General features: G+C 40.1%; 1 protein-coding gene across 1 annotated transcript in view; it reads right to left on the bottom strand.

The window, feature by feature from the left end:
* The window catches only part of TRPM6 (transient receptor potential cation channel subfamily M member 6), a 197,393-nt gene that overhangs the window by 54,044 nt on the left and 127,416 nt on the right, over positions 1-15,933 (bottom strand). Inside the window, exons 22-27 of the mRNA XM_029919758.1 lie at positions 12,533-12,679; positions 9,756-9,884; positions 8,152-8,403; positions 6,355-6,529; positions 6,036-6,150; positions 1,696-1,889 (exon numbers count right to left, since the gene is read on the bottom strand). Of these exons, the coding sequence (XP_029775618.1) occupies positions 1,696-1,889; positions 6,036-6,150; positions 6,355-6,529; positions 8,152-8,403; positions 9,756-9,884; positions 12,533-12,679 (1,012 nt within the window). The remainder of the gene's footprint in view (positions 1-1,695; positions 1,890-6,035; positions 6,151-6,354; positions 6,530-8,151; positions 8,404-9,755; positions 9,885-12,532; positions 12,680-15,933) is intronic.

Below are 15,933 nucleotides of genomic sequence, written 5' to 3'. Positions count from 1 at the left end.
TATTAACTTGTAGCAGTCCTGCAGCCAGTGCCTGGCATGACTCTGTTAGAATCCTAAAAGTTATAGCATAAGCCTTTAAATTATCTTCATTTGTGCTTTGGCTTCCTCATTGAGGCTGAATCTCTTGGGGGGCAGAGGATGGAAAAGAAAAATAAATCTCTGGGAACACCTGGGTGGCTCAGTTGGTTAAGCCGCCAACTTTGGTTCAGGTCATGATCTCACGGTTCATGGGTTCGAGCCCCGTGTCAGGCTCTGTGCTCACCGCTCAGAGCCTGGAGCCTGCTTCAGATTCTGTGTCTCCCCGTCTCTCTGACCCTTCCCTGCTTGCACAGTCTCTTTCTGTCTCTCAAAAATAAATAAAAAACATTTAAAAATAAATTTAAAATTTAAAATTTAAAAAAAAAAGAAAAATAAATCTGAAGTGAGTCAAGAGAAGAAAAATACTTCACTGAACCAATTACCAGCATAAAAAGAAAAGCATATCAGCTTATCAACCTTGTAATAACAGCTGTCCACCTAAAAGCCCATAGAAATGTATAAATAGTGCACAATCCATGATCTGAAACTCCTGGAACCAAGCATGTTTTAGAATTCAGAATTTTCCTTTTCTCATTTTAAAAAGGTAATATAGTACCTATAGCATAAATGCAGTAAAACCCCTAACTGAGGCTAGGGCAGTACCCTGAAATCCGACACATTATTTCTGCAGCAAAATCAATGAATATTGACACCACAAGGATAAAGACAGTAAATGGCTTCACTTTAGTTTGTCAGCCTCTTTTGTCCCAATGCGTCTCTTACTTAAGAAGGGAAAAAAAGCTTTCCATTGTCAGGGGTATTTTGGATTTAGGAATTGAGATAAAGGATCGTGGATTTATGCCACCCATTTCCTTTATATGCAGGAATTATCTAAGAATGGGCACGGCGCCCAGTGTGAACTTGTTTGAAAGGAACTACCAAAAGATCTGCAAAACCACAGTAAGAAATGTTCCATTGTAACAATTAGGGTGACAGTCATGCCCTACAGGTTAAGATACAGATAAGCAAATGAACTAGGAGACTCTCAGAATATGTAGACGTAAGCACTGCAAATAAATAAATAAGTAAATAAATAAATAAGAAAAGTGAAGAAAAATATAAAAATTAGAATCCATATTTCGGCATACTGAATTGTTCTTGAAAAATGAAACATCCATACAGAATCACCTTGACTCACCTCCATTCTCAGATTAGAGAACCAGAGATCAGGACTCTGGTTAACAGTGAAGCTGAGGCTGTCTTATCTAACTCCCTTAGTCCACAAGACCTTCTGTAACCCGTTTCTACCTCAGTTCCGTCTCTCACAACAGGGAAATGAGCCTGGGTCACTGTGACTACTCCTGAGGAGTTACTCTGATACGCCTTTCCAGGTAAGCAGAGAAAACACAGAAATTCTGTTCCTACCTATTCCTTTCTTTCAAAGTATCAGTTAATCTTGGCAAAACGTGCTACACCTACATGATGAGATCACCGTGTTTACTCAGACCCAGGTCCTCACTTTACTCAGACCCAAGGCCTCCACTGATAGTTGATCGTCAGTGAACTCCCAGAGCCTCCCATCGTGTGCCCTGAATGTAACTGACAATGTTCCAGGGTGTCCTCACGATGGATCTCCACCCTTACTCTCGTCCTAGGGCCCCACCAGTGAAAACTTACTTAATCCAACATCACCCTCTTCTTGGTCATTTGGAGCTCGATGATGGCAAAGACGGCGAAGGAGGAGACTGATATGGCTCAGCAGGATGAAAGGTGGTGGCAGCCAAGGCTTCTTGTGATAGGTCATGATGTAGCGGTAGCGATTGTATTTCCAAAGTTTATTGGAAATGGATTTCATATCAACGTAAACATTACTGTAAGTTGTAGTTAAGAGAAGGATAAAACTTTAATACAGCATCCTGAAATATAACAGATTCTTTCTCTATTTTCCAACTTTTATGATTGGTTCACCTGATCTTCCCAGCTTTAGCCAATAAAATTAATATCTGTTGCCTTTGTGATTCTTATTCTAGCCAAAAAGATACTTTAGTCACCTTCTACAATAAAATATGCGAATCAGAATAATAAACAAAAAATAGAAATGACAACTAGAGAGAAAATGCTAATGTTTTAAATGCAATGGACAGAAATGGAAACTTCACACTATTCTTGGTACACCATCTCTTCTCACTTAAGTTCTTTTCAGTTCATAATTCACTCTTCACAGTAACTACCATTAATGTTTCTAGCATCAACCTTATGAAGAGATCTCCTAATGTCAAACATGAGAACTGATAGAATAATCCTAGTTAAAGTACCCAAAGGAAAGAATAGTAATGAAGAAGAGACAGGGAAGAAAAGTGAATTCACCTTAAAATAATCAGTAAGGAGACCTTCTATTTAAAAAAAAATTTTTTTTTTTTAGTGTTTTATTTATTTTTGAGACAGAGAGAGGCAGAGCATGAGTGGGGAGGGGCAGAGAGAGAGGGAGACACAGAATCTGAAGCAGGCTCCAGGCTCCGAGCCGTCAGCACAGAGCCTGACGTGGGGCTCGAACACACAAACGTGTGATCATGACCTGAGCTGAAGCCGGACGCCTAACCGACTGAGCCACCCAGGCACCCCAGAGACCTTCTATTTAGAAACTAGATAAAACTATTTAGATTAACTTTACAATGAACATAACCCCTTATGAGTAGGCTACCTTGGATTATCCCTTTAATTACATTCATTTTAATATGTGGGTAGGGTGGTAAAATGATGATGTTACAGAACTGTCCATGAAGTTGTACTAGGTGGTCGGCTTACTCTAAAACAACGTATCATCCGAGTTACTTAACGTTAAGTCTGTAACATGATAGGTACAGGGAGAGGACACAAAAGGATGTCTATCTTAACAGTCCGCTCAGGCTAATATAAAGTTTAGTTTTTACAGAGAAAGATGGTAAAGTAGCACTTGAGTGGACAGCAGAAAGTAGCCAATAAAAATAAGGCAGCCCTAAAAGGAGCAACAATAAAGAGAAGAAACCAGAACTATCCTGGAGAAAGCCAGCCTAGAGTCAGAGGAAGGGGTAAATTTCACAGAATCCATAAAGTAGACTATGGAAAGAGAAAACTAGGTTTGGTTTTGTTTTGAGAGAGAGGGCAGGGGGCGGGGGCAAGGGGAGAGACAGAGAGAATCCGAAGCAGGCTCTGTTCCATCAATGTGGAGCCCAATGTGGGCTCAATGTCATGACCAGGAGATCATGACCTGAACTGAAATCAAGAGTCCAAAGCTTAATTGAGGCATCCAGTTGTCCCAAAAGGTAGAAAAATGGGTTTTAACAGTAGTTATCCAAGTGTGGTCTGAACCACAGCACTAGCACCACCTGAGGACACGTTAAAAATGTAAATTCATGGGCCGTAGCCCAGAACTACTGAATCAGAAACTCCAGCAGAGACGTGACAGCAATCTGTGTCTCAGCAAGCCCTCCAGCTAATTCCCCCTCACCATCAAGTTTGAGAAGCACCAGCATAAAATGCTGGTCACTTCCAGTGTAACCACAGCCATCCGCCAGCAGGTGGCGATCTTCACAGGTATTTCAGGGTGGTTGGGGGGGTGTTTGTTTTGGTTTTTATTTTTTGTTTTTGTGTTGTTGTTGTCTTTTTTTTTTTTTAATCCTTGGTATAAAGAGTCTAGAATGGACCCCTGGACACATCATCAGATCCGGGGTTACTCAGCTTGTTTGGTCCTCACGGTGTTCATCTCTAGAGTGAGACAACTCGTCGATGTGAGGATATCTCAATGTCTCCTTTGACACCTGCCGTTTTTGTAAGGTAAAAATCTCCTACTCACTCGTAACAGTATTTGAAGTGTCATAAACAGTAGCTATACTAACTGAACACCGGATGTGTTAGACATTTATAAAACGGTGGGGCTCAAAGAGACGACAGCTGTATGAGGCTGTAACAAACAGGAAGGAGTGTCTTCCCGTATATCCACAAACATAGTCGGTTTTTTTTTTCACTGTTCTGATTTATTATGCTTCCCTCCAGGCTTCCACTTTTCTAATTTCTTTACTTATATCCCATTGCGCTGGTTTCTCTTCTTTCATCTTGCCCTCTTCAGTGGGGCAACCAATGAATAAAAAATATCGAGCATGCTGCCTGGCATAAGTGAGGCTTTCAAAAAATACTAGTTCCTCCCATCATTTCACACGTTTCTTGTATCTATTAAACAGACACGGGGGCGCCTGGGGACTCAGTCGGTTAAGCGTCCGACTTCAGGTCAGGATCTCATCGTTTATGAGTTCAAGCCCCGCATCGGGCTCTGTGCTGACAGCTCAGAGCCTGGAGCCTGCTTCAGAGTCTGTGTCTCCCTCTCTCTCAGACCCTCCCCTGCTCACGCTGTCTCTCTCTCTCTCAAAAATAAATAAGAACATAAAATTAAAAAGTAAATAAATAAACAACTATGTTTATGCATTGTTTTTGGCACTTGGGAAAATTTTTTCAACAAAAAAGACAATACAATATCTCGTCCTTGAGGCACTTATATTCCAGTAGATGAAAGAGATACAAAGAAAAAAAAATAAACTATATACACAAGTGGGTACAAAGAAAGAAGAATACGGGGCGCCTGGCAAAGAGATGGCGGAAGGACAAGGGGATGCACTTTCAAATGTCATCCTTAAGTTGGGCCTGAGTAAAAAGGGAGCATCTGAGCGCAAAGCGGGGGAGGGAATGGGCCCCACTGATACCTGAAGGAAGCGCATTCCAGGCAGAGGGAACAGCAACTGCAAACACTCATGTGCTAGTTGAAAACCTATGGGATCGGTGGCGGGGGGGGGGGGGGGGGGGGGGGGGGGGGGGGGGGGGGGGGGGGGGGGGGGGGGGGGGGGGGGGGGGGGGGGGGGGGGGGGGGCGGAAGGCAGTGTAATTGGAGAGGAAATGGTTGAGGGAAGAGTGGTGCGATGTGTGATTTTAAGAGCAGCAGAAAAACCAACTAACTCACTGGGGCTCCCTAGGTCACGGCAGGAATTTTGTAATAGGGAACCATTGAAGGTTTGAAACAGAGTAGTGACGTCATCTGACACATGTTTGTAAAGGGCCATTAGGGGCTACTGTGTCGATAAGAGAATACAGGAGCCAAAGATAGAAGCAGAGAAATAACTGGGTGGTAAGAGGTGGTTGGACTGAGGATCTACTAGAAGGCAGAGTCAACAGGAAGTCCTGACAGTTTAGAGGTAGAGATATAAGTAGCATTAAGAATGACTCCAAGGCTTTCGGTCGGAACAAGTGGGGAAAGGGAGATTTGACAGAAACGTATGGTCTTCTCCGTGGATCTAGGAAAGATGACAAGGAGAATAAGTATATGCTGGAAAAAGAGGCGATTAGAGTTTGGACATTTAGAATTTTTAGAATTCTATTATACATCCAATTGACAGAAGAAGGGGGCAGTTGGATCTGTAAGACTGGAATTCAAGGAAGAGATATGGGCTGGAACTATAAATTGGAATTTGGCAGCATTTCAGGAAACTGACTAAGGTCACCAGCCAACATGTAAATAAAAGATGAGCAAGGTCCAGGCCCAGGGAAGTTCCAATGTTAAAAGGTTGAGGAGAAGGAGATGATCCAGAAAAGTAGACCAAGAAGAAATGAAAAGGGATAAAGAAGGAAGCCAAGAGTAAGATATGCTAGAGCCAAGTTAAAAAAACGCATCAAGAACCCCCAGCCAGCTTTCAGTCTCGGCAATAGTTACTCTTCCATGATTCTGACTTATCACTTTACTATGACGCATGATCTTTCATTCTGCTTTTGTTACTCTCTCCGTTTATTGGGTTTCATTTTCCTTTCCTTGTGCTCTGTTCCCCTTCCTACCAGTGGTTTCATACCCATGTTTTAAAACCACAGTGAAAAGAGGTGGGAAATAATGGCACACAGAAAAACCAAAGGTTACAGACTCAAAATATGAGAATCTACTCAAAACACCTGCCCCCACTTTGATTTAGATAAAAGAACCATATTTAACTGAAATAACCTACTTGAAAAAAGCGATCAACAGGTTCACCATGATGATGTACTGCACGAAGAGGTAGACAGCTTGGAGGAACGGAGTGAGGAAAGAACCAGGAGGGCAAGACGGATGGCTTTCACAAACTGCAAATAAAGAATTTACAAGAATGAGGGATACAATGAATCACAGTCCTATGGTTCCACACAAAAGTTATCACATTAACTTAGGAGAATACCATAAACTTTTGACATCTTTAAGATCCAGATGAGTATTTTCCAGATTTTTTTTTTAACTCGGAATATCTACAAAGGTTTGCTTTCTGCACGGTGGCAAAACCCCCAACACACCATCTATATCTGAAGCATAGACTTCTCCGTATATCATCCAGTATGGCTCAAATACAATATCTCGAGCAAGGCTCCAAGATGGTGGTTGCTTTGGTGAAAGAATGGCCTTGCGTGCCACTCCGAAGCTCAGCAGGACAATGGCCATCATGATCACAATGTAGAACATGTTTGCTGTCTGCAAAATAGCACAACACAGCCAGAATGTTACCACCAACTTTGAATTTAGAACAAATCAAACACCAGCAGCATTCATAATTACACTTCCCAGTATTAAGATGGTCTAGTCATTGACCAAAATGCCATAGTCCGTGAGGAGCTGGGGTTTCTTTGGCTAAACTATTTCCTTCTCTCTGCACAGTATGTTTCATGTCAGTAGGTCTACAGAAAAACATAAATGTGTGGAGGGTAAAGAATCTGTGCTTAAACAAAAGATAGGGAGTATTCAAATTTGTCAATGAGTCCTTATTCCTAGGATTATCTTCAGAATTGATTAGAGCCTGAAAAATTGATCAGGTCATGTTCATGCCACTTACTAAATGTATATCAGCTCAACCCTTTTGTTCACTGTGGCAGAGACCATTATTTCATGAGTATTTCATGAGCTCCTATGCATTTCTTAGCCTCCCTTCCACAAAGCTGGTACCATATGACCTATTCTAACCAATAGCCTATGGCGTGACGGTGAGTTATTTTAATTCTTGCCCAAAACAGTTAAGAGCTGTTAAACTCTCTCCATCCTACTCATTCCCCACCATAGGAGACCTCGGAAGCCATATTATGTTGACATGATCCCGTCACAAGATAAAAGGATTCTGGATCCTGAGTTATAGGGTAGAGCTCAGCCCCCATGACCACTCATTAAACTTTGCATCAGCGAGAAATAACTTGTACTAGGTCACTGAGATATATTAGTTACCTCAGTACAACCTATCTGATAAATATCAATGTCACCAAGACCAGAGAAAACATTTCTGGTCTAAAAGTGTAAAGAAAAAAATATTAAAATTAAAGTGGAAAAAAAGAAAAATCTGTCTTTGGAGTCCTAGAGGTTCTTCCTCTTCTGTTCTTCTTTGTTTAAGCACGGCCCTTCTCTCTCCAGAACGTTCCCCTGCCCTGCCAGTGGGTATTCCAGAAGGAAAAGCCAAAGATGATCTGGTCTCAGGTCCCTAAGCCAGTTAGAGAAGGCTCACCCAACCACACAGCAGGCTCAGACGACAGAGCCAGGTGGTCCAGATTTGAATCCTGCCTCCCCTAAGTAAGCCCTTGGGAAATTTACTTCACCTCCCTTTCTGTGTATGAAAAATGTAGACAACAATAATGGTGTCTATCTCATAAGATCATTTTGAAGATTAAATGAGTGAATAGGTACAAGTATTTAGTACAGAGTGTAGCCCATAATATGTACTATTTAAGAGTTGGCTGGGGGTGAGGAGATCAAAAGATACATTGATAGTTTAGCAGAAAATATTACTGACATTATATTAGTTTAGCAGAAAATACTACTCACACAAATCTGACCTTTGAGAATCACTGTGCTCAGAGACGAATTGGATTCGATCATATCTTCTATCCTAATCAAAAGGCTAGTAAGTGGAGACTCCTAATCAACCACCCAGTATACTCTGCAAGGACATTTGTTAAATCTGACCTTGTGATTATAAAGAAAACAGAGACGACATGAGCTCAATGTCCATGCTTCCGTAAACAATTCTAAAGCTTAAACTACTGAAGGTAAACCATGAAAGTAGGTAAAGCCATTAAAAAGGATGCCAGAATATACAAACAGACCGTACTCACCATTTTTGCGATCATGGTCACGTATGGCCCTACGTGTTGATTCACAGCAAAGAAGTCCAGGAGCCGTGAAAACCAGAATATGATGTCTATGCAGTAGATTAGTCTTCCCGCTGTGTGCAAAGTAGGGTCGCCCCACCGAAGGCCGAAACCAATGGAAAACAAGCCAATGGCCACAGTTTCCATTAGGTTCCAGTACTCACTAATCCATACCTTCACCTTTTGAGTAAACTTCCCAGGTTCTGAAATACAGACCTAAAAGAAGAAAGAAAGAGGGAAATTTAAAGAATGGGGTGTGACCCAAGGGGTTCAAATACTGTTCTTTGGCACATAAGCTGCTCGCTTAGAGAGTAATCTGAACCCCACCAAACCTTAGATCACAAGAATATTTTAGTGACGTCAGTTATCCTTGGGCAATGAACTATTAATACAATTCTATAAATGTGTTTTAATGTCACTTCTAGGGTTAGCTAGCTATTTGAAAAAACCAGCTAGAAGTTAAAAAAAAAATACATTTCCTAGCTTTCATTAATCCTAAGCTAACACAGGGAACCACCAAGACATTCAAAAACTCAGTATTACAGTGGATCGATGTTAGCGACCTTTCTATTTTCATGAGGGATAGCCAAGTGCAGAGAAGATGGTTTGAAACCAAGGGATCCTGCAATCGAGTCCTGCTACCATGACTTAGCATGTTGTTGACCAATCACTAAGAATGCCACATTACAAGTCACTAGTGTAAGAAATTACCCCTGCAACAGAGTATCAAATTCAAATATAAAATAATAAACTTATTTTTCCCGAAGCATAAAAAATGGTGGCATTCAGGTAACGTTTTACTCCTGAATTGTTTTCTATAATCTCCACGATACTAACTAGGCAGGCAATACTAGGTATAATTACTAAAAATACATTCACTTAGTATACAGTGGTCATCATATTAGCTCCAGGACAAAATAAATGTATGTAAGCGCATACACACAGAGACACATATACATTGATTTGTAAAACAAAGTCATAACCGTATAGGATTACAGTTATAACCGCATGGATGTTAACTCTGGTGTTTTTAAGCGACTCATTTGCAAAACCCAGAATGAAAGTTTTGTTTTGTCTTTTGCACTACTTGCCTCAGGGATTTTCAGTGTCAATTTTCAAAGGTGTGTAGGAAAATAATTCAAAAGCTATCAAGGAATTCTTTTCTTATTGTACAACTCCAGCCACTGATTTGACTACTGTTAAATGAAGCTGACAATGTACAAGTAATGGTAGGCTATAAAAACTGATCTCATTAAAAATAAAAACCTGGGAAATCAAATAGTTGGAGGGTCTAACAACAGTAAGATAGCCTCGTGGTAAGACTGATAAACCCACTGGGACATCTTCAAAAATAACTGCTTTCAAAGAGCAGCAACCTGCAGCAAGTCTTTGGCAAGGATTAAGGGTTGAGATCAAGATTTCCCCCTGAATAGCCTTCCTATCGCAGATAAATCGAGATCAGCATTGCCTGTCTCACCCCCACCCTTGACCGTCTGTGCATGTTCATCACGAGCCCAAAACACCTCTTCCTAGAGGTGGAGAAGACAAAGGTAGAAGGCACGACTCACCTCCCTGACTTTCTCAATGGCATTGGTGAAGATATAAATGATAACAAGCCACTCCTGCACGCTGGGCTGGGGCTGCATCTCCACCAACACAGTGTAAGTGAACAGCATGAGGAATGCCAAATATGCCATCTATGAGGGGGACACACATTCCCTGGACATGAGTGAGCGTCGTAATGGAGAATGCCAAGCAGACACAAACCGAGCCAAGCAGAAACACACAGGAACTTCAACGTAATTAACATGGAAATATAGTTTCCGATAACTTATAACCTGATTTCAAGGAAAGTACAAGAATGTACAGTTTTCTATGCCAGGATTTAATGAAGGGAATAGAGACCGCTGTCCCCGAATGCATGAAGGGGGAACTGTCTCATCTTGTTGGCTCCTGACCAGAACTTCTGGAACCCTGCACATGCCATCATGGTCACTGTCAGGCTAACAACAAACCAAGAGGGAACCACATTTTTTTCTCCCTGTAGGCATAGAAAACACACGTCCCAAGTACACCAATGAGCAGTATCAGTAGGTGTCTATTTGCAAATGCAATAAATTGTGACATTTGCTTCTGCTGAGAATTTTATTTCATATTGATAAAAATATCCTGGTTAGCGGAAAAATATTGTCCAACTGTGAGTCCGTGTAATTAAAGACAGTTCACATTTTTATCTTCAGCATTTAAACTAACCCATGGTAGACATTCAAGAAATGCATGTTTCATTAGTAACTATATATATTAAAACTAGACTTGCAATATCTTCAAAAAATTAAAACACAGTAAGCACACACACATATATATACACACATAGGAATTAATAGCTTTCTGATTATATCCAACATTCTAATTTTCTTAAGATATATTCCTACAGGGAGAATCACTGGGCATACACATTTAAAACCGTGACACATGCTAGTAAATTGCCCATCAGAAATGCTTTACCAATTTCCACAATCACTGACTATGCAGGTCTTTTAATAGCTTCAGTGACAATACACGGTGCTAGCTGATTGACAGAAGTATTAAAGCCCCAGATCAACAGAGAGAGGCATGTGTATTTTTGTGTGGGGGTGTGTGGGGGGGTGTGTTTTTATTCCTATTTTCAGATCTCTTTGAGCCCTACCTCAGCTTGGTACATCACCTTCCCAGTAGAGTTCTATGTGGAAAATGGCCAAAACCACTTCTAACTACACAGTAGTGATTATGTATACAAGGGTGGTATTTGGGACAGGCACAGTGGGTAATGCTGTGCATGAGATAAAGAACTTGGTAGAAAAACACATAAGAAAGTTCAGGTAAATTCTATTCTCTTTTTCTCTAGGTTTATTCCTTAAAGTCTAAGCATGTTTGATGGCCACTTAAGACACATGATTTAAATAAACTGTTCTATCAAGTAATCTTTTTTTTTCATTTTCGTCATTAGATTCATGATGGCCAAACGCTAAACCACAATAGATGTTGGTAATATGGTCCCCTGATACTTTCTTTCTTTGCAACTCTTGAAAGGTCTAAAAATGTTTACGTTTTTGATTCTTCGTCACCACATCTATAACAAGATGCTGCTTCAGTAAAGCACACACATCATAACTGAACCACGAGACAGTCAAGATCATCCGTGTTCACTCCTAACACCGTCCCTTTTGGGGGGCAGACGTTGGTGGCTAATTTGGTCCATTTGTTTGTTGACTATGTGTTGTTGCTATCCTATTCGCTTAGCTTCATTCCTGCCTCTAAGAGTTCATCGGCTGGAGATTTCCAAGATTAGAAATACCTGAACACTCTTCTCAGTGACTAACTATGGCTACAAGTTTCTCAGAACTACCACCAGAGACTTTGGGATATTTTGTTACACATTCACAAAACTAGTGAAACTTTGTCATTTGAAGGAAGATTGGATTTTTGAAAACGGATCTATGTACATATGTAATAAGTAAATGAAATGCGTGTTTGGATAGGTGAGTAAATATTTTTAAATATAACACATTTAGATAAGGATCCTTTTATAATCGCACTTCAAATGTTTTAGGAATATACCATCTTTGCCAGGAGCAATTTAAAGCACAGGTAAGCATTAGAAAAATAAGTGTTATTAAATAGATGTGAAAAGCGCTCATTATATTTAAAGTGCAGTTCATGATTTCTCTGTATCACTCCTATCAATATTAGATGTATTATCTGTTTATAAAATTAACTTCTGCAATGTCACGGTCCTCCAAAGGATGGAGTGGGGTGTCAGAAGAGGAAAAGAAATGAAATGAGATGAGATGAAATGAAATGAAATGAGATGAGATGAAATGAAGCTTTACTATCCTCTATATACTTATAATCATCTGCAGTGGAAGACAAAAAGCAAACACTTTGCCTTTTTTTTTGTTCTTATTACACATTATTCCTACAAATAAAACATCAACTCAATGGCTTGATTTCTTTGCCCAAGATGAGAAAAGAATCCACTGCCATCACCTAACTCCGCAAGCAGTGCTGTTAATTGGCTGTTCCTCAAAGTTTCACAGGCTCGGTCCCAGCACAGCTAATGGGAAACACCCAGGAAAGAAGAAAATACTTGTTCTTTTTCTCCCATGGTAAGAGAGATTTGCACTAACCTGTCCTCAGCTCCCTCCAATCTTCTTTCTCTCCTACCTCCTCCTACTTCCCTCATTTTTTTTCTTGTTGCTTTTCTACATTTTACCCCAAGTTGGCAAATCAGGCATATCCTTATCAAAACCACCATTCACTACTGACCATCAGGAAGCCTATTTTTAATTGCTGTAGTGAGACCAACCGTATAAAACCAAAACTTGACAATTGGAGCATTGTAGAACTCGTAGATTTTCCTGGTCCACGGGAGGCTTTGGGGACCACTCTTTAAGTCGAAGTGCTGGTTTTCATCTAGCTTCTCATCAGGGCCTCTTTCCAAATCACGGTTTTTCTGCAAAATAAATAATCATTTATTGTCAGAGCCTCAACTAAAATACTGATTTTTCCAAAATATATCACAAACATATATGAATATAATATATTATAAATTAATTGGGTGTCCACCTGCCAACTTATAATCTTAGTCTTGAGAGGAAAGAAAACGACGTGTATTTGCAGAAATCTCTGACTTTTGGGGAAGGAGATCTCTGAAATGCAAGCTACGTCTCCAATAATGAAACCTAGTCAGACCAGAAGTAGTTCCAAGGGTTAAAAAGTGGTCCCTGCTCCTACTCTGCTTAATCTCCTTTAACAGCATTTTGAAACCTAAAGATACCACAACACCCTGTGAAATCACTAACAGATAAGACAACTATTTCCATAACAGAGGAAGACAAAACAGACACCCACTGATGAAATATTTTCCAAGTCCTGGGGAAGTTGGACAGAGCATTAGTTTTAGAATTCTGGCTTTGGTAGCAGAGGTGCATCCCTCACTGATGGCAGAGGTTCTCTACCTCAAGTTCATGGACTCTAAGTTTTCCATAGAGTTTCCTGCAACTCTATGCCAGGATTTGTGTGGTACATGCAAATATTTTTCTAGGGAAAGCATCAAATCTTTCATCAGTTTCTTACAATGTATGTGTCAGTCCGAAGGGGTTAACCCTTGTAGGTGATAAGCAATGAGCATCTGTGTGGCAGACAAGGGGATGTGTGACTGTGACTACACAGGTGTGCACACAGCGGGGGGAAAGCCTTTTCAAAGCAGGGAGAGAACTGAAAAGAAAAGAAAGTATTACTTGTAGTCTGGTTGTTCAGGTAAAAGAGAAGCAAAAGAGAGGCCACCCTACTTTAAAAAGCTCTGTGTGGTCCTAATCTTTAAACAGGAAATACATTAATTTTGTGATCTTAAAAAATATTAAATGAAAAGAAAGCAATGTTCTCTAATACTTCTTTGATGAGTACTTTCTTCATCATACCCACGAAAGATCTCTTTCTAGTTGTCACACCTACAAGACTGGTAAGATTTCACAAGCCAAGGAATAAACCAAGTGTTGCTTGAATTGCCCACAAAATTGAGAAAATATCATTTTTGAGGCTTCAGGCTTCTCGATGGGTTATCTCAGCGTCTGACTGACTGCCGTCATTAACATCACTTCAGGCAGTCAAATTGGGGTTGTGACTTATAAGAACTGATCTGGTTTCTAACAGGTTTGAACCAGCCTAGAGTTAAAATGGCTTAGAACCAGTATGAAAGGTCATTATTTACTGTGATTTTAATGACATAAGTACCAGTTTAAGACCCCACAAAGCAATTTAAGCAATGACTTCGTTATTAAATAATCTCTCTTATTATTTTTTTCTAGGAGTTTCTCATTAGGTTTTACTTACTCTTGGCAATTTGGTATGGATTATAAAGTCCTAATCAAGCCTCTTTGGATTTGAATTCAAAGACACCACCTACCATGATGAAGACAATGTGAGAATATAAATTCAGATTCAGGACTTTCCCTCCTTGTCCTTACAAGAAGGTAAACAAAAATGTTTCACTTAGCTAACTTTTTTCCTACTCAAATATCAGTATCATCAATCAAATGTTCTTTTTTTCTCTCTCTGCCTTCCTCTCCCCCATCTCTCTCCCCTCTAACCCTGTCCTCTCTCCCTCCTCTTTCTCTCCCTCTCAAAGGAATCTGATATCAGGAGGCACACAGAATAAAATTATAACTACAACAATCAACTCTACTATAATTCATACTTATTTTCCATTGTATTACTATCATCTTCCCCACTTAATGATGCTCTGAACTTTTAAAATTTTTGGAAATATTTTTTCATTGTAGTTTATCAACATGTCTAAGACTAAACTCATCTTTCTCCTTCCAAACCTGTTCTTTTCCCAAACATTCCCATATCCCTTCAAGACGCCCTTGTTTTAACCATCAACCTCTTGACCACATGTGCTATCTCCCTTTCATTCTTGCCCCGTGTTCAAACACTATTTGACGCTTCCCTTAAGTCCTCTCTTTTCCTCTCCATGACCCATTGCTACTAACTCTGGCCAAAGCACTTAATCCTTCTCATCAGGCTATGTTCTCCCTGTTTTCAGCCTATCTTCTTGCTATGTCATCCTATACGCTGGAGACAGAATAATTTTCCTAATGGTCAGATCATCTTGCTACTTTGGTCATGTACATCCACGGGGTCTCCATTCCCTATAGAAAAAAACACCCTATTCCTTCATAGGATATACAAGAGTCCCCATGATCTAGCCTCAATCTACTTTCCCAGACATTCCCAAAAATATTTCCTCTTTGTCTCATATCCACTATAACTTGGACTCTAGCCAAGCCATAGCACTTAGGGTGTTTGACATATGCCTTGCATTTCCTGCCTCTGGGCCCCTACTTACTATCTGTCCTTCCACAGATAGGCCATTTCCACACATCTTTAAGTCCCTTCTTAAACACCACCTCATTATGAAGCTGCCACCAAACTCTAATTCTCACTGACTGACACCAGATGAGAAGAATCTTCTTCTTCCTCTAGTTAAGCCATTCTGCCATCTTGCTATAATTTGTTCCTAAGAAAACTCATGTCATCAAAAGTCATGCTTTCAAAGGGCTAGCAGCTAGAGAGATTTCAACTTCTCATGGCAAAGTTACTTTGCCCATAGAGACTTCAGTAAGGACTTTTATTAAACCTCATGAAGCAGATTCAGTCTATTCAGCTTCAGGACAATGGCCTTCCTTTTCCTATTGCCAGTAGTACTTTAGGTATATTCATTATCTCCCACCATTCCCTCAAGGAAAAACTACAAAACCTGCTAAAAGAGCATCTACCTGTCTCTACTTTTCTCCCAAAATATATAATACAAATTGTGTTCCTCAACTAACCAAGGACATTATATTTAATCAGCCTTGTGAAACCTTACATGTCTCATCAAATGCTGACTCTCTGCTTAGCAAAATTCCAAACACAAAGCAGGTCATCAAAAACTATTGGTCCAGTTAAATTCATACACAAGAGAACACTGTTACTATGATTGTAATCCATTCAGAACAGAACAAATTTGAGACACTTTTTAATAAGTGTTTTAAATTGAATAATGCTGAAGTATCATGGGTATTCTGCCTGATGATGAGCCCCCTAGAGGTCACATCTGCCATAGTTAATGTAGTGTCCTCAGACATTGTATCTTGTCTGGCACATGGAAGGTGGCCATTAAATATTAATTTAATTAATAAATTGATATGGCCATGTCCAAAG

Source organism: Suricata suricatta, chromosome 13 (assembly GCF_006229205.1).
Source record: "Suricata suricatta isolate VVHF042 chromosome 13, meerkat_22Aug2017_6uvM2_HiC, whole genome shotgun sequence".
In the NCBI taxonomy this organism is placed as follows: Eukaryota; Metazoa; Chordata; class Mammalia; order Carnivora; family Herpestidae; genus Suricata; species Suricata suricatta.
Note: the sequence above shows the minus strand (reverse complement) of the source record. Positions and strands in the feature narration are given on the sequence as shown.